General features: G+C 25.3%; 1 protein-coding gene across 1 annotated transcript in view; it reads right to left on the bottom strand.

The window, feature by feature from the left end:
• The window catches only part of LOC111628455 (cubilin-like), a 69,675-nt gene that overhangs the window by 27,486 nt on the left and 15,584 nt on the right, over window positions 1-26,605 (bottom strand). Inside the window, exons 3-6 of the mRNA XM_023372251.1 lie at window positions 25,163-25,227; window positions 24,721-24,848; window positions 6,844-7,042; window positions 2,236-3,103 (exon numbers count right to left, since the gene is read on the bottom strand). Coding sequence (XP_023228019.1) covers window positions 2,236-3,103; window positions 6,844-7,042; window positions 24,721-24,848; window positions 25,163-25,227 — 1,260 coding nt within the window. The remainder of the gene's footprint in view (window positions 1-2,235; window positions 3,104-6,843; window positions 7,043-24,720; window positions 24,849-25,162; window positions 25,228-26,605) is intronic.

The following is a 26,605-nucleotide window of genomic DNA, read 5'->3' as shown; positions in this document are numbered from 1 at the left end:
TATTGAACGGTGACCAAAGGCAAAATTGGGGCTGATAAGAGGAAACATTGCGTTTAATGGTTTCCAGATGATGAGAACAATGTACAGTAAGGGCACAAAGTGTGAGATTCATAGAAAAGTTTTCCTAAGAATATTTCCAATCCTTTTCTCACACAAGAGAAAATGGGTTAGGGGGCGTTGGGTATAACTTTATGGAACAAAGGGGGCGGTGGATCGAAAAAGTTTGAGAATCACTGGGCTAGAGGATAGGCATTGTATTTGGTAGCAAGGAGTAGATCTTGATGAAACTGAACTCATCTGGTAAATCTTTCATTAAATTAGGAGGGTGGACTGGAGAATTATTTGTGGCCAAAAGAATCTTCAGTGGAAGATCCTTCTCCCTGAACTAATAACAGACAGTGAGGACCAAACACCTTAGTCACCCAGTCAGAAAAAACACCTCTGATTAGAATGTCACAAAACTCCAATTTTTCCTGATGTTTTTAATAGCTCTGGGATTCTCTAAATGGTATATCAACAGTAGTTTGACCTTGCAATATTCCAAAATATTGGCAAAAAGAGGAATGTAAACCAGCTTTTCATTGACTTATAGTCTGGCAAGATGGTCACTTCCTTTGTGATATATGTTCTGGAAGACATTCTCTTCTATAAAATGCCAATTTTTGTTGCAATTAAACACCTATTGGGAAACAATTCTTCCCTCCCCAATTATTTTTTAAAATTTCTCAATGGTGCTCAGCAGTGTCCCTGTCTGCTTTAAGGCTCCACCACATCTCACAACACTTTGTAATCCTTTTCTTAAATCCAGTAAACTACTCCTTGGTGCCAAAAACTCCTTTCCAATATCAGTTCTTGTACTAGAAGCCATAGTGTGAAGTTCTTTAAATAATTAATTGACATTTTCACAAATCATCATATTGACACTATCAGCTGCCATTTGTTTTTCATTAATCCACACTAATAGAGTTTCCATTTCTTGATATTACTGCTTAACTTAGAGAGTCCTTTCAGAACCTGTGCTCCTTTTTTTTTCTTTTTGTAAATTGTACTGATCATTGATTTGATTATACCATATTCAGGTTTTAGATCTCCCACACTTTTTCATTTTCTTGCTTGGAAATATCACTTTTAATGTCTAAGTTAATTAGCATTTTCACTCTATTTTGCTGGCTCATAGCTGAAATTATAGAATAGAATTAATTGCTAACTGATTAATAACTGATATTGTATGTAAGGTTAAATTAATCTGTTAACAAAGATGGCAACTGAGGCTGTAGTCATAGCAGGAGGGCCTTGACATGACATGCACGAGGTGCTTCATCAACCAAAAGTATTCTTTAACATTTATTGTAGCATTCTGATTGTACTGATGATAACTGTTTATTATAACATTCATTTGCTATAGTAACCTGACTGTATAAAGTTGCCCCCCCATAACACTGTTGATTATTCCGTTTTATATGAATTCCATGTTGTACGAGTCACTTAAATTTTACAAATACGTGAGCCGTTCATAGCCCAGCACACGTATTTGTAAAATATAAATGATTCGTACAACATGGAATTCATATAAAACGGAATAATCAACAATGTTATAGGGGGTCGACTGTATAATTATTTTAATCGAAATTATTTACAAACTGACTTTTCAGAAAATAATTCAAATAATAATAATTTACTTATTATTTCCATTTTTAATTACAATCAAAATTTAATAATCTGTGTTAAGTATTATTTAAACTTATATTATTTGAATTTATATTTATTTAATCTGGCTGTGAAAAATTATTATAAGAAAGATAAAAATTAAATAATTTAAATAAAGTATTTTTAATTAATAAGTGAAATTGTTGAGTTTAAATAATTAAGAATTATAATACTTAAAATATGCTTTAGTATTGATGAGATAATTGTAAATAACAGTTCAAGAGTTATAAGAAAAATGAAAATCGCATATCTTTAATTAAAAATAATAAAAACATGTTTAAAATACTAACGCTTCTATATTATATTATGTAACGTAATAGAGAATATTTTATTAGGAAAGAAATGTATACTCTACTATCGTGCTGTCTCCGAAATCTCTCTTCATATGAAACGAATTTATTTATAAAACATTACAGATATGTTTTTTAAAAAAACCAATTAAATTTAATTATTATTACATAATTTCTTTACGTTAATCTTATACGTGTTAGAGATAATATTAGTTAAATTTTACAATAGTTCACTTACCTAGATTTAATAATTTCTTCGATTAATCGACTAATATCCTCTCCAGTTACACTAGCCAAATGTCCATCTCTTTCTTGACACCATAAATCTGCTTCTATCCACGATAAAGGCTTATCCGAAAGACGATAACAATATCTTTCTCCAGAGATCCAACCATACTCACAGGATGTATAATTAGCATTCACTATCACGGCACGATAATTTATGCAGATACCTCCCAAGTAGTCTGCATATAATGGAGTTTGTATGGACATGATTAATTCGAAATTATTACCTATGGAACGATAACTTGGATATTCATCGCTTCCCGTCCAATTACCACATAGAGTTGCTAAAACACTATTACTCGATTTTAGTATTACGTAATCTTGATCACAAAACGTAGATTTATGTGAGCTTGAAGTTACTATCCTAGTGAATTGCACTTCCAATTCGTATCCTAAAGGCACGTGAAAAGTGTACTTGCAATTACGATCGACATAGTAACCACTTGTGCATACATCACCTGTAGAATTACTGATTGTGGTATTGATACATGGACTCATTTGCTTGTAAGAGAAACGATACCTCATTACAGTAGTTGTAACGTGATAATTAATGTTTAAAATATTACTTGAAGATAGATAATTTATTCTATTGACATTATGACATATAGTCATCTGTCCTGTTCTATATACAGGTGATATCTGTACATAATCCTTATCACAGTTGTTCAAATTTCGAAAATATAATTCTTCAATAGTTAGTACTATCTTAGAATTGGAGGGTGTTACAATTCTATCGCTACAATATTGATTAGGTATATAATAACCAGGATAATCTGGACTGGTAATCACACCTTTACTATTCTCATATGTTCTATTACAATCTGGAAAATAAATTTATAATTATTATATTATAACTTTCTTATTAATAAAATAACAATTACAGGTAAAGTAATTAATAAGAATAAAAATTATTTTAGAAACTTAGATCTTAAACTATATTATTTGTAAAAATATTTTAAAATTTTATTTAATTCTTAGCGATAAAAATTAAAATAGCGGTTGTTCTTAACTTTAAAAATTAAAAATTTTTCTTCTCTAATTTAAAACATAATTAATATCAATAATAATTTGTATATTTAAGTTCCAAATATTTGCGAGATATCGTCATAACTTCAATGATTAGTTGATGTAGAATTTATATTTCTCTTTTCAAAATTTTATTATTCAAGATCATTGTAATTATGACATATCTTAAATGTGATTATAAGTTATATAAACATTTATAAAATAAGATGTAAAAATATTTAATAATTTAATATTAAAAAATTAGATTATTATAACATCATATTTCGTGTAATGTCATTTTGATTGACATTTTTTAATAACTAAACATCATAGAACAAACATATCACTTAATACAATGTTTTCCGCCCGATGTTTATATAGGAAAAATTTATATTTGTGTCAATACAACACTTTAAACGAAACGATTTGTCGAGTAATTTTCAAATTGCATTCCAAATACAATTGATAGAACGTCAGAAACACAAGAAAAACGCTCCGAGTGTCAACAAAAGAAATGCCCGTCTCTAATGCTGTGCTGAAAGTATTACAGTGCCATATAATACCAATAACTTTTCATAACAAAAAACCTTAACATGCTTTTGTGACATCACTAACAGTAGTAAATAAATTCTTCAATTTATAGAAGTATCAGAGAATGTATCCCGTGTTTTCATTATAAAGTTTTATTTTCATTTTTTCTGAGATAAATCTCTTTTGTTACTGCTGTCTTATTTGCTCAATCTTATTGTAAACGTTATGTTTATGGTATGGCATTCAGACTGTAATGTACAGTACATGCTACTGCATACAAAACAACTGTTAACAATCATAGTAGCGTTTGATTACCAAGAAGCGCTGTTTTAAGCATTTTATATTTAGCAGCCCATTAAAATTGCTACACCATAAACGCTAAATTTGCATGAAAGTATACAAATATACCTCTGTACCTCAAGATTATTTGTCAATTTAACTATGTCTTTCTACCATTATACTGTATGTGTACAACAAACATAATTCTGTTATTTGCCTTCCTTCCTGGTGTAGCAATTTTAATGGCTAGCAGTGTAATATGATGTTTTAGGTTAATTTTATAACACAATTTTTCCCATTTAAAATAGTGGAAATAGACTATCAAATAGTATTTTCTGTTCAGGTGTACCTATTTGAATTTTTCATATTCATAAGAAATATATTAAATGTCATTGAATTAAAACCACTTGTAGTTATTGAATTATTAGAGTAAACAATAAAACTAAATATTTAATTTATAGCGTGAAATAAGAATTAATTTAAAAACTACATTACAATTATTAATAATAATAATTGAATATATATATATATATATATATTATTTCAGATTCTAACAATTTTCTAATCTATAAAAATACTGTAAGCACAGAAAAGAAATCGTTTAGAACGTGACAGTTTAGATGCAGGATATGTTAACGAATAAATTTTAATATAAAATATAGAGAAGAACTTTTATGAGTTTAAGGATACAGTGACAATTTAGAAATAATTTGTATGCAGGAGAGAGAGAGAGAGAGAGAGCAACAGTAAAAACTACTAACAAGAAAACTGTCTTAGACGTATGCTGGCTGACAATATGCTCACTAAAAATTTATTTTTCTGATCAACTTTTATCGCACTTATGTATAGAAATAAGTATTTTGTTTTTAATTTTTTTATTTGCTGATTTATTAAATTATTAGTTAATATTCTAATCTTTCAAGAGTTTCTAATGTTTTCTACTTTAATCTAATAATAATTTTCATAAATTTTAAATTATTAAATATTACAAAATACATTTTAATAGTAAACTAAACTTCTTATATTTATATATTAATTTATATTAAAATTATTTGTTTAGTAATCAAAATAAAATTTAAATTTAAAATAAAAAAAATTATTTAAGTCACGCAAATAAAATAATTTTGTATAAATTTAAAGTTAACGAATTAAAAATAAATATGGTTTTGTTAAATTTTAATTTATAAATTTAATAAAACGTGATTTAAACTGTATAAAAATAAATTTTTAAAGATAGTTATTATGCAAAATTTTCTATTTTAGTAGAAATTTTAAATAATTTATTAAGTTATATCGCATCTTCAAAAAGTAATTTGTCGTATTCAAAAATCATTATGAAATGTTTTTTTAAAATAATATTTATCATTATTAAAAGTTTAGGTATTATGAATTTAACTTAAATATAACGTTTTAATTAGAAAAAAAATATATAGACGTTTTATTATATTTATAATGATTTTACATTAGAGATTTAAGGAAAATTTTATAAATAATTGAAATCTGTAGAGAATTATAAATATATAAAAAATACTTGAACTTATTTATGATTGTTGGTTACAGAGATTTTAATATTTGCGAAGATTATGAAGCGAATAAGCAACACGACTATTTTCGATAAAATATTGTGTAACAGAAACCTTCGCTACAACAAAACATAATCTTAGATCGAAGAAAATCATTATATTGGCAATTTATACGTTTTATTTAAAAAGTATAACAATAAAATAAAATAAATAACTTACGTACATGCATTTTTTTTCCGTTTTTTACAAGGCTTCTTATTCATTTAATCAATAAATGATATAAGAAACAAACCTTTAAAACTGAGAGTAGTAGTAGTAAAACTAATTATAAAAAAGCTTTACAAAATAAATATGAATTTTTATAATAATTTGGTTTGTAATTATAAAAAATAATCATATTAATTAATTTTAAATCCCGCCGGATTTCAAAGTGCTTTATCATCTGGATAGAACATCACATCATCATGAAATTACTTATAAAATGTTACTTACATTTCAAAGTTTGAGGTTGACCTACAGATGTTTATCACCGAACTTCCAATAATGCTCCAGTGACGTCCAAAGACTCTTGCACGTTTTCGGAATCCCAAAATTGCACATTGACGATGCGGGGGAGTGTGCAATATGGAATACACTCATTTCACCTCAGGTGAGACGATATTTAGCCGAACAGTTTGGTGAGCGATGGGTTGATCGTAGGGAACCCATTTTTGGCCCGCAAGGTCTCTCCATTTTTGAAGCTCTGTGGGAATGTCAAAACTAAAGTCTACGCTTAAAATTCCTGCAAATTTGTATGGATGCAACAGTGTTTGGACGTCACTGGAACACCGTTGAAGATCTGGTGTTGAACACCTGTAAGTCTCTGTCAAACTTTAAAGTATAAGTAACATTTTACAAGTTATTTCATGTTGATGTGACGTTCCATCTAGACGATATGGTACTTTGAAATCCGGTGGGATTTACAAGAAACATCCTGTACATTAATTAATTATTAATTTCGAATAAGATAATTGTAAAATAAATAAAAATTATAAATTTTTCCTTAATTAGAATACTCATAATTTTTCAGTTTTATTATTAATTAATAGTTTTTCTTATTGTACTTAATTAATTAAGAAAATATTAATTAAATATCGATTGACATTGGATTTAAGAAGTAATGATTCATTACATAAATTAGGTCTGTATAATTAAGGTGGAGAACGAGATCGGCCATTACTTACAAATGAATTGGTTATTGAAGATTGCACTGAAACTACATCCTTCTTCACAATTATTAATTCTGATCATTAAATACGGACCGTGAGAGATGAAACGTCGATGAGGTAAATCGATATTTTTTGGCGTAAAATATTTTCCTGTACCTTGAGATTCTGTATCAATAGCAATAGAGGAATGGTCGGAAAGATGAATTTCCTGAAACTGAACAGTAAAATATTATTGAAATTCTGAAAATTAATAATTAATATTAAATAATTATGTTAGATTTATGTTTTAAATTATATTTAAAGATCTGTTAGCATATCAAAGGAGCTTAATATGCTAACAGAACTTTAGATAAAGACCACTCTTGATATTGACGATGGCGATTCATTGATTCCAAATCGTTGTACCATTAAACTAAAGAGACCATATAACATACAGAATCATAAAAATGGATAACAGTTACACAATAAAAACATACATTCTTATCAAAACTGAATAATTATAATGTAAAATATCTTTAGAAAAAAAAGTAGATAGCAAATCAATATTTGCGTTATAAAAAGATTAGAAGGTAATTTAACTGTAAACGAGCCATTTACGGCATCATTTCTAGTAATAGATAACATAATCTGAATTAATGTATTTTTGTCTCATCTCGTTTATCGATTCTTTTTTATTCCTATTTTTTTTTTGAATTAATTCGTATTGAAAATATTAATAGAGAAAATCGAGAAAATTTCTGAGTTATCCGATCGAAAGTTAATTTGTAAAATTTTATTAATAACTTGATACTTTCATATGTAAATAATATAAAAATATTGATGGATTTGAATAGATTCAGTTAGAATAGTTTAGACATTTCATAAGTAAAAACGTCCAGGATAAAATCTTGAAAAAACAAACCCAATATTTTAATCAATGTCTTATTTTTGTATATGCAATTTTTCTAATTAGATTTACTCTTAAAATCTCAAATTATAGTTATAAGTTGTGGACTTATAAATAAATATTAATATTTATATATTTTATAATTAGCACTCTAAAAAGATTTTACAAGTTGACATCATTCTAATGAATATAACATGAAATGAATTGGTAAAACAAACAGTAACAAATGAAATGAAAGAGGAAGAAAAGAGAAAAATTTACTTTTTTTTAGTACAAATTTAAAATAAAATTTATTATTTTTTCTAACAAATTAGCTTGAATGTCACGTAAAAAAATATTGTATTAATAAAATATTTTTTGAAATTTTGATTTTTTCCAGTAAAAAAATTCAAAAATAATAAATAAGAGATACAAAAATTTCGAAATTAATTTTAAATTTAAGAACGAATTGGATTTGATTATAAAATAAAAAAAGAAACTTGAGAGAAATGAAATCAACATTTATGAAGTAAAGATAATCCATTTAATAATCTAATAGAAGAAACATTAAATGAACAAAATTAAATATTAGAAACAATAGTTTAAGGCTTTACAAAAGTATAAAAAAAAGTTTAATATTTATCTTAATTAATGTCGAGAAGAGATCTTTAAAGAATATTGAAATATCTCCATTCTTAGTTCAAAATATTAGTTACGAAAAACACACACAAAATACCCCATGATGACTATTCAATATTAACAAGAGAAGAACAAAGTAAATTACTATTTGCTTTTAAGGTCGAAAACTTGTAACTTAGATTTCTTCAATTCCTCGAACATATTGCTGACTATCATTTCGTTCTATTCCAGATAAAGCTCGAGTATAAGAATAGCTTTATGTTGTATTTATTGTAGAGATATCTTTCTCAACGACATCAAAAGTTTTTTATTTTGTTGTTCTATAAATTATTAAGTGTTAAAGTCAAAAGTATTAGAAGATCAAAAGCTTTCTATATAAACTTAAGCACAAATGACCGAAATAAAGTTTCTATGATGTATATATGACATAAAAAAGAATTAGTGCCAAAGAACGTGATTAAACTGCATTTCTCTATCATTCTTATAAAGTCGATGGACGTCTTATACTTTGAGGTTGAATAAATGAATTAACATCTTCAATAGCCAGACTGAAATAGTTTTGAAACAATATTTTTAAAATATAAAAAATGCTATTGTAAAATTAAAACATTTTATATGACACTTAATCATTATTTTATATTATACAATATACGAATTCTAAATATTTAAAAAAATGAAAAACTTAAAATAAAGTAATTAAATTCTTTATAAAATTTTGATTATCTTTTTTTTAATTATAGACTTTAAATGAGGAATTTAAAATAAGCTTTTAATATTTGATTTCGATTTTAGTAGTGACTTTCCCCTGTACATCATACTTCTCCTGATAACAATCGAGTGATGCCTTTCATCTATCTAACTTCGTTCTTCAGATTAAGAGCAGACACCCAAACAGATGGACAACAATGTAATTTGAAAATTGAAGCCCAATGATGTAACAAGACTTTCTAGCAATTTTCTTGAAGCGTGTATTTATAAAATTACATATGTTGCATCGTAGTACATTTTTAAATATAAATAACTAATTTATAAATAAAAATTGAATAACGAATTCTTTCATAGATAAATAAATTTTAAAGATTTAGAAACTTGACTAATCTCATTAATATAGACGAAATTTCTCTTTGTGTCAGAAACACAAAAACTATTATCTTTCATATATTCTGCTAGATAGAACTTAGAGAATAAGTAAATAAATGCTCACTATCAGAAGTTGAAGTTTCTGATGAAGGGAGAATCTATTACCATCTTCAGATTTAATGCTTCTGTAACTACTAAAGGTTCTCAGTCAGGTAGACCTTTAGTGGTTAGAGAAGCATTAAATCTGGACATGATACCATCTGTTCATTAAATCTTCTGATTCAAAAGCATTTATTAATTCGTGGCGTATAAAGAGAAAGCTATTTTCATATGATATTAAAATAATGAATAAGTAAATATTCTGAGAATTTTTAAACTTATGTTTTGAAATCTTTTTAAACATTAAAAATAAGATAAATTCATCGATTAGTTTCCCTTAAATTCGAATGATAAATTTAGTTTTAAATTAAAGTATAAAATAAATTAGTTTATATCATAAAGATTTGATGATTTTAAATTTAAACAACTTTATTAGGCTTAATTTTGAGGGTATGGATGTGTTTTATAAAAAGTTGTAAATGTTAATAACGAGTGAAACAGTCATTAAGTCCGACCCCCTTGATCTTGACCTTTAATCACCAAAATTTAATAGCATTAATCCCCCTAATAAACAAATCTCCCTACAAAATTTCAGAAATTTTCGACAAAAAAGCATTGGAGTTATTAAACTTCAAACAGGGTGAACGAATTTGTACTTCCTCACACACACACACAAAAACACTAACATCCATACATACTGTACAGAAAAAAACCCGGAATTTTTTTGCATTTCTCGACAATTGAAGGTTCCCTGAGTCTAAAAACGTAAAAATTTGGTGTGGGGTCAATTTTTCAAAGATCGCCATAATTTTCCCTCTTATATATAACCGGGCCGGGAAAGTAAAAATAGCGACTCGTTTCATTCAAACTAATTTAGTTTAATATATTTACGTATATGTTTGAACTTTATAAAACAATCAATCGAAAAGATATGAAACTATTTTAATATTAAGCCTTTTCGTGCTACTTTAAATGTAATTAATTTTTGTTTTATATGAGAAAAATATAAAGCAATATAANAGAAATGATACACGCAATTCAATATTTATATTTTCTATTTATTAATATTATATGACATTATACAGTCTCGTGCACACCATATTAACAATATATTATATTACGTGAGATGGTTCTTACAACACTGCTAAATAAAATTGACCTTTCATTACATGCAAAACATTCAATAACAATCGAGATATAAAGAAAATATGGTTATTGATATAGTATTTTGTATCATTTTGGCTACAATGAACGTAAAAGTAATAAAAATAGAATAAAAATTACATTGGAAACAGTGTTATACAACATTTAAACACTGGTCGTAAGCTACAATTATCATTTTCATGTAAAAGTGACTAATATATGTATATTGTTTCGTATAACTATTTAATTTTTAAACTAGGAAGAAGAGAAAAAAAATCGTGTATGAGTTTTAAACTGTGTCTTGTATACGTTCTAGGATAACAAATTCAACAAGTCTGGATATCTTTGTAACAAATTATGTGACAAGTTTTATAAAGTTAATTCTGATCTTTGTAGATACAAGCCAGATAATGTTTAACAAGTTAAAAATCAATATACAAAATAAATTTTTCTAACATTTTCCTTAAAAACCCATTAAAATGATATTTAACATTATTATGTGAATTTTTCTTGTAAACGTGGACGGGATTTGATAAATTATATTTTTAACAAGAGTTTACTGATCGTTACCATGAACTTTCTTTTGAATTCTCTTCCAAAGTTTCATTTTTATTAAATATTAACACAAAAAACTTTATTAAATATTTACAAAATTCTTTACAAAGATTTTATCCAGATGCTTTAATTATACCGTAAAGAAAAAGAGAATTCTTTTTTTTTATTTAGCATTACAAAATTCTTAATATAATTTCAAATCATTCTTATTTTTAAGATAAGAATAAAAATTACTAATTTGTATTCATTTATTGTATAATTACTTTGTTTTAATGTTTTATAATTGCATTCGGTGTTAAGAAATGATACTCATGGACAATTCATGGACACGTTATATCTCTTTTCTTATTATAGTTAGTTTTAAATTAAAGTATAAAATAAATTAGTTTATATCATAAAGATTTGATGATTTTAAATTTAAACAACTTTACTAGGCTTAATTTTGAGGGTATGGATGTGTTTTATAAAAAGTTGTAAATGCTAATAACGAGTGAAACCGTCATTAAGTCCGACCCCCTTGATCTTGACCTTTAATCACCAAAATTTAATAGCATTAATCCCCCTAATAAACAAATCTCCCTACAAAATTTCAGAAATTTTCGACAAAAAAGCATTGGAGTTATTAAACTTCAAACAGGGTGAACGAATTTGTACTTCCTCACACACACACACAAAAACACTAACATCCATACATACTGTACAGAAAAAAACCCGGAATTTTTTTGCATTTCTCGACAATTGAAGGTTCCCTGAGTCTAAAAACGTAAAAATTTGGTGTGGGGTCAATTTTTCAAAGATCGCCATAATTTTCCCTCTTATATATAACCGGGCCGGGAAAGTAAAAATAGCGACTCGTTTCATTCAAACTAATTTAGTTTAATATATTTACGTATATGTTTGAACTTTATAAAACAATCAATCGAAAAGATATGAAACTATTTTAATATTAAGCCTTTTCGTGCTACTTTAAATGTAATTAATTTTTGTTTTATATGAGAAAAATATAAAGCAATATAATAATTTATTATTTACATTAAAATGTAGGCATATTCGAGTTTTGTTCAAAAATTTTATAAACTTTGAAATGTAATAAAAAAAATTTGTTTTATTTCTTTCTTTAAATTAGCGTTTAAGTAATGTATTTTACAACGGATAATATATAACTTAATAAAATGTGTTTTAAAATCAAATTATTATTCATACCAATTCAAAACAATTTAATTTATATAAATAAAAACAAAATTTATTATAATAAAATTTTTAATCCTAATAAATAAATAATATCTCGAAAGTTATTGAATTATTTTTCATCAAAAGATACGAATTTAAATTCTTAAAAAGAGAAATATTCAAATTAAAATTGTACATGATACCTGTAGACCTACATAAGTTTTAATTTAATTATTATGGTAGATGTAACAACCCATTAAAATTGAAAAACATCTAATTTTTACTTTTAGAAATTAAATAAATATCTTTATTGAACTTCTGAAACATCTTACAGATCTTATTTTTGACTAAATATTTATGATCTAACTGAAATAAAATACCCCTGTATAAACACAGATATCTTAATTGGTCTGTTAAAGATATCCTTATCTTTTATATAATAAATGGAGTAAATAGACCTGCAAAACTAAGTCTAGATCTGTTAACGGTAATTAAACTTATGTTATAAACTTAAATATTTCCGAATTCTGATATCCTGAAGTATTATATCCATGGAATAACGTTACTATTATAAATCAAATATCGAAATTTTAAAATACAGTAGAGCGTCGTTTATCCGAATCAATTGGGAACTGGGGTTGTTCGGATAACTTATTTTTCGGATAACCAATTATGTACGAAAAAATATATTAATTTATTCCGTGTTGAAATTTTTCTCCGTTGCGTGTCGCTTCGCGTTGAATTTTCGTCGATGTTAAGCCTAACGAAGACTATTGTATCGTTAAAAATTATTTTTTTATTTTGTACAAACAAAATAAATATATTGAAAAATATAAAAACAATAAAAAATTATACTTCAGAAGTTAATTTAGTATCAAAAACGTAAAATATTTGAGTAGCCCAAGACATAGCCAAAGATTACAGCGCCACAGCACTGGCGAAAATTTAAATTTGTCGACTGGAATTCCTTCGGATAACCGACCTTCGGATAAACGACGCTCTACTCTAATCGTAATAATCGTATTAATGAAAAATGCAAATTAATTTTAACATTGTATAAATCTAATCGATTAACATGTACAGATTTACAATAGATATTTTCAGTTCTCTACATTTTTGTTACAATTCTGCCAATATCTGGCCAGAAAGACGATCGAATCAAAGGAAAAAATCGACAATGTTTCGATGTGGAAACAAAATAAAATAGAATTTTTCAAGTTAATCATTTTGTAATAAATAGATAAAGTTAACAAATTATGTTTTTTTTTTTTAATCAAAATATATCTGGAAATCGAAACTGTTACTTCGATGTAAAAATAAATTAAATACAAAAAATAATTGAAATTTTATACTGTAATTTATTAGTTATAAGTGTATAAGTTAATCAATTAAATTACGATTAAAATGAATAGTTTTGTGTTTTTTAATGTTTAAAATTAGAAACTTATTAAAAAAATAAAAAAAATCATAACTAAAAGAATGTAAGTATTCTTCAAATCGAATAATTAAATAAATTGTTTTAATTTATACGAACAAATTGTCGCTTCCTAGTTTCTTTTATCATATACGGTGAATATTGCAAGATATTCAGGAAGCTGTAACATAAATTACATATAAATTTAAGTTTATTAAGTATATATAACTTTGTCATGCTCATTTTTATTGTATTGCAAAGTCGAAGCAGTCAGAATATTGAAGCGAGCAAACTTTATTATAAAGCTTACTATTTTATTTTTAAATTTATTTACTTATTCACATTTAAATTATCATATGAATATGAAATTGAATAAGTAATATATATATCCTAATAAATAAATTTTAAGTAATAGTAGTCTATTTATTTTCTGTTCAGTACATTAATGTATAACACGTTTATAAAAACACGCTAAAAATTTAATGACATATTACAATGTTCAGTGTTGCTGAGATAGAATTTTATGTTTTGGTCGTGTTAAACAATGTCATTATCATTAAGATCTATGTAAAATGACTGTTGAAGCCTCCTCTTACTGGCCTGAAAAATCATGCATTATCTATTTTGTAGGAGCATTTTAAATATTATGAATAATATCCAAAGAACAATGTTTCATGTTACATCGTGATGACTAGTTTAAGAATATAAGCAAAGTATGAGCCATATGTTGAACAGTCTTGTGACTCATAACTTGAATCTTAATCTCATTAAGAATATTTGAGATAATTGGATCGTCATCTTCATGAGGGAGAGATTATTCAAAAGAAAAAAAGTAAACTAGTTACTACTTTAATAATAATAATAAATCATTTAAGAAGACGAAAAACTAATGGAAAGTATTCCAGAAAGACAAAAGAGATTGCGGCTGAAGCTTAAAATTTTACTAATATTTTAGTAAATAAAGATTGTTATAGATTAATAAATGTTCAGATAATAAGATATGTATATTGTATATAAATTATATGTTTATATAGAAAATACAGTATTTTTATTTTTTACTTCTCGAATAAAGAATATTCATTTTGAATATTAAAAATAAAAATTATTCACAAAACATAACATGCAACTAATATTACATTAAATCTTCAATACATCGCAAAATAAAAGTTGAAATTTTTGACAGAATAATAAAGTTTATTATAAAAGTTTCATTTAATAACGTACACAGAGTCAAAACGTAAATTTTAATTGAATAAAATGATAATTGATATGAAAATTATAAATGAATATTTCAATTATTCACAACTTTATTTACATATATCATTATCTATAAATTTTCGCAACGTAATACAAAGTTAATTAATCAATTAAGTTAATATATATATACTTGAAAATATTGGTTAAAATATTAAATTTATTGATACATAATTTTATTTGCTGAAATTTAATTTATTTTCTTAATTTTAGTTTAAATATAAATTTAACGATAATAAATAACTTTAAATTAATATCAGACCAAAACTTAAAACTATTTGCAATAAAAATATTTATTAATAAACTTAATGCAATTAGAATTTATTAAGCATTTAAAATGTTTATATTACAAAATTAAGCAAAATTCTTTATTAAATGTAAACTTAAAAAGTAAAATTTTAAAATTGTAACTGCAATAAACATTGTAATTCATTATCTTTTATCTTAATTTATTTGACAGATAATTACAGTGAAAATAGAAAGAGAAATACTACTTTTGTATAATTTAAATATATTAAATTAAATAAGATAAAATTTTATTTTCTGAGTATGTAACTTTTTCAGGAAAATTCCCAAAAATAACCTCACAAATCCTTCAGGAAATACTTTCGATTGAGTGTGAGATACTATCAGCTAAATTATAAAGCTGATGGAATTTATGGATTTATTGGCAAATATTTTTAATCTAGAAACATTACTGCAAAGATTGATGTTAAATGTGTTAGCAATACAGTCGACCTTCCCTATAACATTGTTGATTATTCCGTTTTATATGAATTCCATGTTGTACGAGTCACTTAGATTTTACAAATACGTGTGCCGGGCTGTGAACGGCTCACGTATTTGTAAAATCTAAGTGACTCGTACAACATGGAGTTCATATAAAACGGAATAATCAACAGTGTTATAGGGGGGTCGACTATATTTGATTACAAATATCAAAAATTAAAAAAAAAACTATTAAATTATTCAAAATTTAAAAATAATATAAAAAAATAATTAAAAAGTAATTACCAATTTACAAATTTTAATTCAATATGATTTTATTCCAAAATTGAATTTTGTATATTTTTATTTGATTAAATTGTAAAATCTTTTCATTATTATTTACAACGAGAAATTACAAATACGATTTTTTTTTAAATAATGCAATGAATTAGGATCTGACCCGTTCAAATATATTTTAGAAATGTAATTTTTTTAAAATAATAGGTTTGTTGAATTTGTTTAATGATTTTCTCAGTCATAATTATTATTTCTCTGTCATAATATTCATCACAGCAAATAAATATTTGAGAAATTTCTCTGGTTATCTCTCAAAATTAATTTCCAAAATACAATTCTACATTTGATAAATAATTATTATTTTTTTTTTGTTATTTCTACCCTGTGGATACTAAAATGGCTTTTATTCAAGGCCCATCCAAGCACATAATGTGGGTTGGTGAAGGCCAGGACCGACAGAACTACGAAAATTTCTCAAACTTTTTATCCTACCGGAAACGATCCAGGATTCCCCAAAGCATGAATAGTTCAAAATAAATTTAAAAAATAGAAAACATTTCTAAAGAAATTATTCAGTTTTTTAATATAAATTTTTACAGTTTCATTCTTCTGATACAATCTATACTTTGTTTATGATTATAAGCTTGCAAATGATACGACTTATTGAAATAGAAACCATATAGATAAAATATAGGCCAATTTGATTGATAGCTTATAGAAATAATATTTAACCTAGATTTTTAAAAATTTATCTAAGCTAAAATCCTTTCATATCATAATCTAGGGCAATCCGCGAAAAAACTAATTTTTTCAAATTCTAGTATCAAAAACTCTATCCCCCTTTTTTTTCGTTTAAATATTTAACTTATAGTAAAATATATTAAAATATACAAATAGTTTATAAACAAATTTTATTACTTTAAATGTCTATATTCATTATTACTTATTGGTATTTTATATATTCTATTATTGTAATTATGGCGAATTAATGAAATTTATATCAGAAAATGAGATAAAGAAATATTTTTGTAATATACAGCAATATTATTTTAAAAAATCTGTCATAAATATAGTACGAGACGGCAAACTGCTCTATCAGAAAATCGTGAAAAAGCATTACTCGAAAGACTCCTCAAGCTTGACAGATAGGGATTTCATCTTTCGAGAATGTTGGAACTTGCATCGAGATACCTGCCAACTGAAAAAAAAAATTGATCATCCTTTCAATAAAACATTGGAACAAGATGTCGAGGATTCGGTTTTCATTCGCTAAAATGAATATCTTTAACATCCCGATCCTTCTTCCTTCATATCTGTAGTACATTTCAGATTATCCCGTAGTATGCGAGTCAATTTTTTTAACCACGCCCTTATCTTTCGAAAAAATTAATATAAATATACTTATATATATATATTTTTTTTTCATTAATCCCTGTTTCATTAAGGTCGCAGATTTTATTTATTTATGATAAAAAAAACTTATAATAATCGTATGTTAATTGCTCTATTGTCTATTAACTCTTTATCGATTCTGAGATAATTAAGTAATTTAGAGAAATTTATTGATTTGTAAAGGAAAACCTGACGTAGCACAAATTTCGACCATAATTAATCTTTTAATTATTAATACAGAATGATTTATTTGCCGTTTTCGGTTTTGTGATGTATTTCTGTTGTGGCAGATCAGTTTTCTATACATTAACAGTATTATAATGTATGTAAAAATTAATTAAGATTATTACTTATAAATATAAGAAATACTTAAATATCGATAATTAACGAAGATAGAATCACTTGAATTTACTGTAATTTAAAAGAATGATCTCAGTAAGTACACACTCCTTACAAGCGTACTTGTTAAGAGTTTCTATTTTGTTCCATTAGTAAAAGCAAATTTGGAAAATAAACAGAAAAATCTGAATATATTTCTAGACACGTTCGAAAGCTTTATATTAAGAAGTTCTTTATTTGACTAACAGAGCTTGAACTATCGTATTTAACGTTTTCATTTCATTCTATTCAACTGTAAAATTGTATCTATCTAAAACAAATACTTTAGAAAAAATTTTTTAATTGAATTTTAAATAAAAACACTTACTAAACTGTCAAAAGTCATTGCAGAATATTACTTTTAAAAAACATTAACTCACATTATTACAATCGATTAAGTTATAATTATTAACGATATTATACTAATGATAGTTATCATTCTGCATGAATTACTTCTTAATTTATTTAGGAACAATAAAAACAATCTTCCTATTCCAATTATCAGATTAATATTCAGTTTTAATTATCATTATTGGAAGATTTTTTTTATGTGAAATGAAACAAAATATTCTTAAACAATTTTCGTTTATGCTAGAAATTTCGATATTCTAGTGAAAAAAAAAATCTTACGAATTTTAAAAGAAATAACCATAAAAATAGTTTCAAAAATATTAAAATTATAAATATAATTGAACATTATCAATAAAAAAAAATATTTAAATGAGAGTCTACGAGTCTCAAAAAGTAAAGATGAAACTCGAACCATTACATTTAAAATTTTCATTCATTTAATATGCGATATTATAAAAATATATATATATATAAATTAGAAATGAGAGAAAAAGCTGCATTCTTTTATTTCCTTCATCTTTCGAAAGAAAAATTTAACAAATTTATGTAATTTTTATGCAATTGAAACTTTAATAAAATAATAAAAATTTCATATCGATATTCTTATTCAATTTTTTATAGTTAAAATGCGTTTTGTTTGGCGTGATGTTTGATATTTATGAGGGCGAATTTTATCTGTTTTTTGTTTTATTTGTGTGTTTTTTTAATGAATCAACCAATCACTGCAAACTGATTATGTTTTATGTCAAATAGATTTTAATAAAAATCCATTTGACAGAATGACAATGATTTGACAGAATGATTGTAGCTAATTTAAATCTTTGCTATTTAATATCGTTTAAATTTGTTCTTCAATAAGAAAAAAAAATACTTTCCATTACTTAAAAAGAATATAAGTGATAAAAATTTGTAAAATATTTATGTGGATATTTATAAAAATTTATTAAATTTGATACGATACAAAAATAATATTCAAGTTTTGAAAAATTTATCTTGAAAAGAGATTTTAAAAATTTATATTTATACCAATTGAAAAATAGAAAATAACATTTATATTGAAATAAATTATAATCAAAATGTAAACACGAATGTGGAAATCAAATTATCATCCAAAGAAAAAAGCTAAGAATTCAGAAAGAAAAATGTAATTTTCTTAAATGAAAACTGAATTCACACTTTTAAAATATATATTTTATTTCAGCAGAAGCCAAACTTTTTATACGTATGAATCTTGCTTTGGTTTTCAACTGATTATAAAGTTAAAATTTTATAATTTGCATCAAGCTGTGACTTGTACAGTAGTGGGTATTTAAAAGTACCCTCTACTGTACAAGTCACAGCTTTATAAAGTATAAAAGTATAAAGATGGTACAAGTCACAGCTGTATAGATACATCTATACACAAGATGTCTAAACGTAACTTCAACTGCTGTACAGTACATAGAAGTAAAAGTATAAAGGTCGATAATACCAGTGTTAGTTTTAAGTATAGGCAAAGTATATGTCGTACTTTTAGGGGCCTCAAACACTCATAAATATGATTCTCAATCTTCGAATTCGGTATTGTACTCGGAGAACAATATTAGTCCTTATATATTATAAAATATCGTGACCTTTAAATTATATAAAATAGGACTCGCAAGTTGACGCTTATCAAGGACTTAGCACAACCTAACATGGAACTGAATGTTATTGAACTGTATTCTATATTTATATTTCTTGTCACGTTTATCAGATATCAGAAATTTTTTTGGTTCTTTTCATTTATTAAAAGTATTTCTGTGTTTTACTTCATCTATTCTAAAATTAATCACGTTAAATATATTGAAATTTGCGTAAGGAAATATTCTGTTGAATTGCTTGCATCTTGTTTTTTGTTTTAGATATTTCTGGAAATTTTCAGTTCAATTTTAACTTTAAAATGCCATTTTCTTCTGTCATTAAATTTATTTCTCTTAAGATTTAAATTGAAAAAAAGGAATTGATTTAAAATATAAAATATTTGACAAATTTAAATTGGTTTTTATACAACGAAATGCTAAATAATATACATCAAATGTAAGTCATATTATTGAACAGAAATTTGAAAAATAATTGAAGTAACATCTGTTAAATTGAATTAACATCGATTTGACGAATATTTCTGAAATGTAAACGTAAAATGTAAACAAAACTCTATCAATTTAAAAGATCGTAATTTAAAATGAATTTTCGCTATTCTTAAAAAAATCTGTCGGAGAAAATTGTTTCAAATCGATGATATATATGAAAATATATTACTCCTATTTTTTTGTTGTCAGAATACTTTTATACTTGAAGTAGTTATTTACTTTTTAATTTTTATGATTTATTTCTACAAAAAATTTAGTCATTATTTCGTTTCCAAAGTTTCTTTTACTTAAGAATGTAAGACAAATTCGTAATATTAAAGCCATTTGATCTTCATATAAAACGTGTCATAAATAATTTAAAACATCGAGCAGATCATAAAATTAATAATTTAAAAAATACGTAAAATATTGATAATTTCAGTTCACTAAATGCAGTATATATATATATATGAAGAAGTAAGCACTTTAAACTAAGAAAATACCAAATATATTTTAATATAACAATTTGAAAACAATTTAACAATAAGTATAACTTAAAAATCCTATCCATAAATAGTAAATAAGCATAACTGTTACCCAGAAGAATTTCAATTCTGATCTAAATTTCCATAATTTTTCATGATTAATTCAATTTAGACTTTTTTATTTCTTATTTTCACTGGCGTAAGTGGACTTTAATGGAAGTGCGACCAATTTACAATAAGAAAAATCTAAGATAAGTCCATTTTTAACTCCAAGGAAAGTTCGGACATATTGATTAATTTGAAAAGAAATACTTCTAAATGAAATTAATTTTCTTATATTTTAAAAAATGTTTAGATAAAAGTTACAAAAAGAAGATAAAATTTCGAGTTTTTTATTATAGTAGGTCATATCTTTAAATATAAAGCGACTATGAGTTTAATTTTGCCCGAATTCTTAATACAAAGGAGGATAAACAATGGTAATTTCGTGATATGTTTTAAATTCATTTTCATCAAATAAGTAATGTAAGATAAGATTTAAAATTTTTCTCGCAAATAGAGTGGAACATATTAAATTTGAAAATTTTGTTCGTTTAAATAAACTGTTATTTATAACTGTTAGCAAAACGATAATCTCTATTGTAAGAAGAATATTGGAAATTTCTAGAAGTATTTTAGGAGAGTTTTATCTTAAATTTCTAAAGAAAATATTGATGATAAGTGATTTATTTTTTGATATTTCAATAAACTAAGAACTGAAGATATATTTAAACACACGGTTCTCATTTTTTTATTGTATTGTGCATTTAAATTTCCTTAGCTATTTTGGACAACATTCTGAGCTTTCGCTGTGAAATTTTAGACATATCAAACAAAGGGACTATTTAATAATTAATTATCATCGATTAGAGAAGTAAAATAAAAATATGTATAACTTACAGATAATGCTAGTTAAATATATATCACGAAATTACTACTCGAGATGCCATTAAAATATCGTAAACGTGAAAAAGATAATTTTTTAAAGTCTATGGGATGGAAAGTGTTATACGAGCAATTATTGTGACATTGTCAAAATGCTATGTTGAAATTTTTAATCATATTTTTAATTTATTTAATTTTAATATATACTCTCCACCTCAAATTAGTAGTGTCTTGTTCCTGTACATCATACTTTTCCTGTTAGCAATTGAGTCGTATATCTAACTCCTTACACGGGAAAAATTTCGAATTGAAATAACGTAACTTCCGGTTTGCATAGAAAGTTATAATATAGTTAATGGGGCTTTCTGCCCTAAGCTTGGATAGATGAAGGGCGAGAGTCTCGTCTTTCATCTATCCAACTCTGTTCTCGATAGGCATCAGACAGACTGACGTACAGACAAACGACAGTGAGCATTTATAGGTCTATAGTTTTTTTCAAATCTCAGCCAAATGTATAGGCTAAAGGATTCTCTCACGAAATTACCCATGATATCATGAAATAACCACTTGTACTCAACATAAAAATTATACTCCTAGAAAACTAAGATACACTAGACCCCCCCTACAACACCGTTGATAATTCCGTGTTATATGAATTCCATGTTGTACGAGTAACTTAGATTTTACAAATACGTGTGCCGGGCTATGAACGGCTGAATCTAAGTGACTCGTACAACATGGAATTCATATAACACGGAATTATCTACAGTGTTATAGGGGGTCTACTGTATACACATATTCAAAATGACAAAAAGCCCTGCTGTTATCTTGAGAGTATGATCCCTTTAATAGTAGGCCTATAGTTAACATGCCCATTTACGAAATATATATCCGATAATTAAAGAATAATTAATGTTATCACGAATTTACCAATGATTACCCTATTTGAACACTGATATGAAAGCTTAAAGTGATTCTAATTCCTATTTGGATGGATTTTCCCTTTCAAATAGTATCTTTAGCATTTAAAAATAGGATTTACAAGAACAATAACATTGATTTAACTTCTGTAATACGCTGGAAAAATGTCTTCTCAAATTCAATTACGTTCAAGTTTATAAGTAAGTAAAGTTAAAAAGAATCAAGTATCTAATACAATAAAATTTTAAAATAATCTTTAATTTTAACGGAAAAATGGGTAAATTAGTCGATAATAAACATTTAATTTTATTCGAGTCAAATTTAAAAACGTACAGTACAAGTAAAACAATGAATATTGTGATGCATTTTAAATAAATTTTGGCAACAGAAATTCTTTCTTGAGATTTCTTATTATATATTAAACGAGAAAACTCGTATGTCTGGAATTTTAATTATAAAATATATTTATATTTATATTTTATTTCGGAAATGTCTTTCAATTGTTCATTAATGAATAAAAAAAAGAATTAAGAAATTAAAATATAAACATTCACTTACGTTATGAATTACTTAAAATAATAAATGAAATGAAATTCTTTGTTAACTTTCATTAATTCTTTGTAATGAAAAAGACAAAGCACTCCAGTGTTGAGTTATAACAATTAAAAAAATCAAAATTTGAAATTTCAATTCATATAAACAAATTAATTTATATTAATTTATTAAATGTAAATTTTTACAATAAATTATAAATTTATAATATATATAAATTATTAAAATTATTTTTTATATTATGCAAACTGTACAAAGTTAAATTTGATTATTGTTTTTAATAAAGTTGAGTCTATTAAATTAATTGTTATAATCTTATTATACTAGAAACTTTGTAATTAGAAAGGCGTTTCTATCTACAGTACTATATTTTACAGTGTTAAAATTTAAACTAAGAATTTAAAATTTAATGTAAAAAAGTAACAGATTACATCAATTTTTTTAAATATAAAATGACGTTATAATTATCTGAATAATAAAAACATTTGTTAATTATTTTTATTTGTTAATAAATTGCTACCAAAATTTTCACTTATTCAACAGAAATTATTTAACTCTTTTTCTGAACAACTGAAATGTAAATAATTATCATATATCATGTAAAATTATATTCCGTACAGATCTACAAATTACACTGCAGAAAACTTGATAGAATAATAATCAAAGTCTGGTCCACAAATCGTTATGATGTCAATCGGAGAGATAAGATAATGGGTCAAAGGAAATCGATTCCAAATTCTCCTGATGGTTCCTCGCAACTATAGCATTGAAATCGCTGAAAAGATTCAAAGTACACGAAGAAAATGTTTTACTTCATCAAGTCTTTCTTCTTTAAGGAGAAGTACACGCAGTAATCTTCTTACCATTAGCTTTTCTTACCTTTGATAATCTTTGGTAATACCATTCATTTCTTTTTTATTAATTAAGCACTTCAGTAATCCAATTCGTACGTTTTTCTCAAAGTTACTAATGATTTGTTCAATTAGTAATTTTTTTCTCTACCCCTTTGAATATTTTATAAAAATTATTTTCAATGTATCTATCTCCATTCTATAGAAAATTTTAAATTAAAATCATGTGACTTCCGGTCTATAACGGACGTTCGTATATAGTTAATCGGGGCTTCCTGCCCATAAGCTTTCCATATCAATTCTCGACTTTTATATATTTAACACCGTTCTGGAGATAAAGGAAGGACAGACAAACGGACGACAGTGGGAATTATAGATCTACAATTTTTTCAAATTATAGCCATTGTAGCCTAATAATTAATTAATAGTTTTTCAAAGAAATTATATTATTTCGATGGAAACAGTATCAGAAAAATTCAGATACGTTTAAGAATATTTATTAATTAAGACAATAAAGCGTTAAAATTAATTAATAAGAAAAATAAATTGATAAAAGAGCAGATAGAAGAGACGATAACTGGAAGATTAAGAGTCAAGTGGTGCGCTATTTTACACGTCACGCTATTTTTAGAAAGACGACTTACAATGACGTCAGGTAAAATGTCGGGAGGGAGGTCAATCTATTGATAAGTGTAACGGATATGGCGATCATTTCAAACATTACCTGAAGAACAATTGTTGATTTAGATTGGGATTGCAACAATATGCTGGTCTCTGTACAACGGTTGCCAGTTTCTCGAAAATCTTCGGAATTCAATTTCCCATAATTTGCAGTTACTTTATAAAAACAACCTGTAAAAATCAAAATTGGCATTTATAGAATATTCTGTAATTAATTTTTATGATCAAAATTTTAACTAAACGTCTTCTAATTTTAACATTATTGATTCGAAAGTCGACATCGTTTTGATTATCAACATTTTAAAATCAATAACAGGAGAAAAGATGTTCGTGCAGTTGTATTTGTTTGAAGTAGTTCTACAATTTATACTGTTATTAATTTTAAAAATTTGATTTTATTTATTTATTTATTTTTTAAATTTCAAACGTTACAACCGTTTAATAAAAAGTTAAAATTATTATTTTTTTTTTAAAATGAATTTTACCTTTTATCCAGGACGTACTCGCAGTGGCTACAACCAAATGGCTCGATTTCTCCGCATACACCACCCTAAAATAATACTTTTTATTTACTTAAAATAAATATATATATATAATAATTATTTTTAAATTTTAAGTTTACATAACGAAATAATTTTATATACAGTATAACCTGTGTAAACCGGACTCACACGATGCCTGATACTTTTCCAATTTGACAGGTTTTCGTTTCGAACAGGTTTTTTTTAACATAGAAAATCGCCTTATAAGAATAAGGCGATTTTCCCGTTTAGGCAGGTTTCCGTTTTATAAAGGTTCCGCGTTAGACAGGTTTTACTATATTTCCAACAGTATAATTAAATGATATAAAAAAATTCGCAAATAAAGTTGATTTTTAAAACTTTAANATTTATTTAGATAACATTTTTTTATTTATTATAAAATATATTCTACATTTATTTTAAAGTAATTATTATATCGTTTTAATTCGAGTTTAAATATATTCAGTTTAATTAAATATCAATAAAAAATAAAATATTTATTTTTGGAGATTTTTTTTTCTATTATAATACAACTTAATCAGTTTGTATATAACACAAAAGATTTATTAAACAAATACAGTAAAACCTGTATAAACCGGACTCGTAGAGTACCGAATATTTCTCCCGTTTAGACAGGTTTTTAACACAGAAAATTGGTGTGTTCTTAAGAAGAATTACTCCCGTTTTGGGCAGGTTTTACTATTGTAAAGATTATAAAACTTTTTACTTTCTATGGAAATTTAAAAACTAAATATTCTTTATTAAAAAGTATTGAATATAAATCAATGGCCGAAAACTGATGTGATACAACGACTAACGTTAAGCATTGTTGATGCAGAGTTTGAAATTTGTCAGTGTTATCTTCTGAGTTGCAAAATCATTTAAAAAGTTGGCTTGGCTGTTTAAAACGCTACATTTAGCAATTTAAATATTATTATTTTTTAATAATAAATGGTCCGAATTCAACAATTTAGTTAGTTATAAATATTTTCCTATAAATATTTCGTGAGAAAAATATACAAAAGTAGAATGTTACTTGTGGTCGCTGATGAATTTAAGTTAAATCTTGAAAACGTTTTGATAATTTGGAGTCGAATGGCTCCTTGATTTAAGGTTTGACGTATGTTAATATAAAAATACATAATAAAATTATTTTATATCTATTTAAATACATAGAAATTCATTTTAGAATATCTTACTTTTATAAATTAAAAAAATAAAAGAAAATTATATTAAAAGGTTAGTTACTTAAATAATTTTTCTCCTTGGTAAAGTATTTTCTTATCACTCTAACGTGTGAACTTTAATATTTTACAACATCATCTGAGGTTTAATTCTTGAAATATACGTATTCAGATAGCATCGTTAGGAATATTGAATAGATTTGAATATAAAATATTTCTCGTC

Source organism: Centruroides sculpturatus, unplaced genomic scaffold, assembly GCF_000671375.1.
Source record: "Centruroides sculpturatus isolate CEXI.00-Female unplaced genomic scaffold, Cexi_2.0 scaffold522, whole genome shotgun sequence".
Taxonomy (NCBI): domain Eukaryota; kingdom Metazoa; phylum Arthropoda; class Arachnida; order Scorpiones; family Buthidae; genus Centruroides; species Centruroides sculpturatus.
Note: the sequence above shows the minus strand (reverse complement) of the source record. Positions and strands in the feature narration are given on the sequence as shown.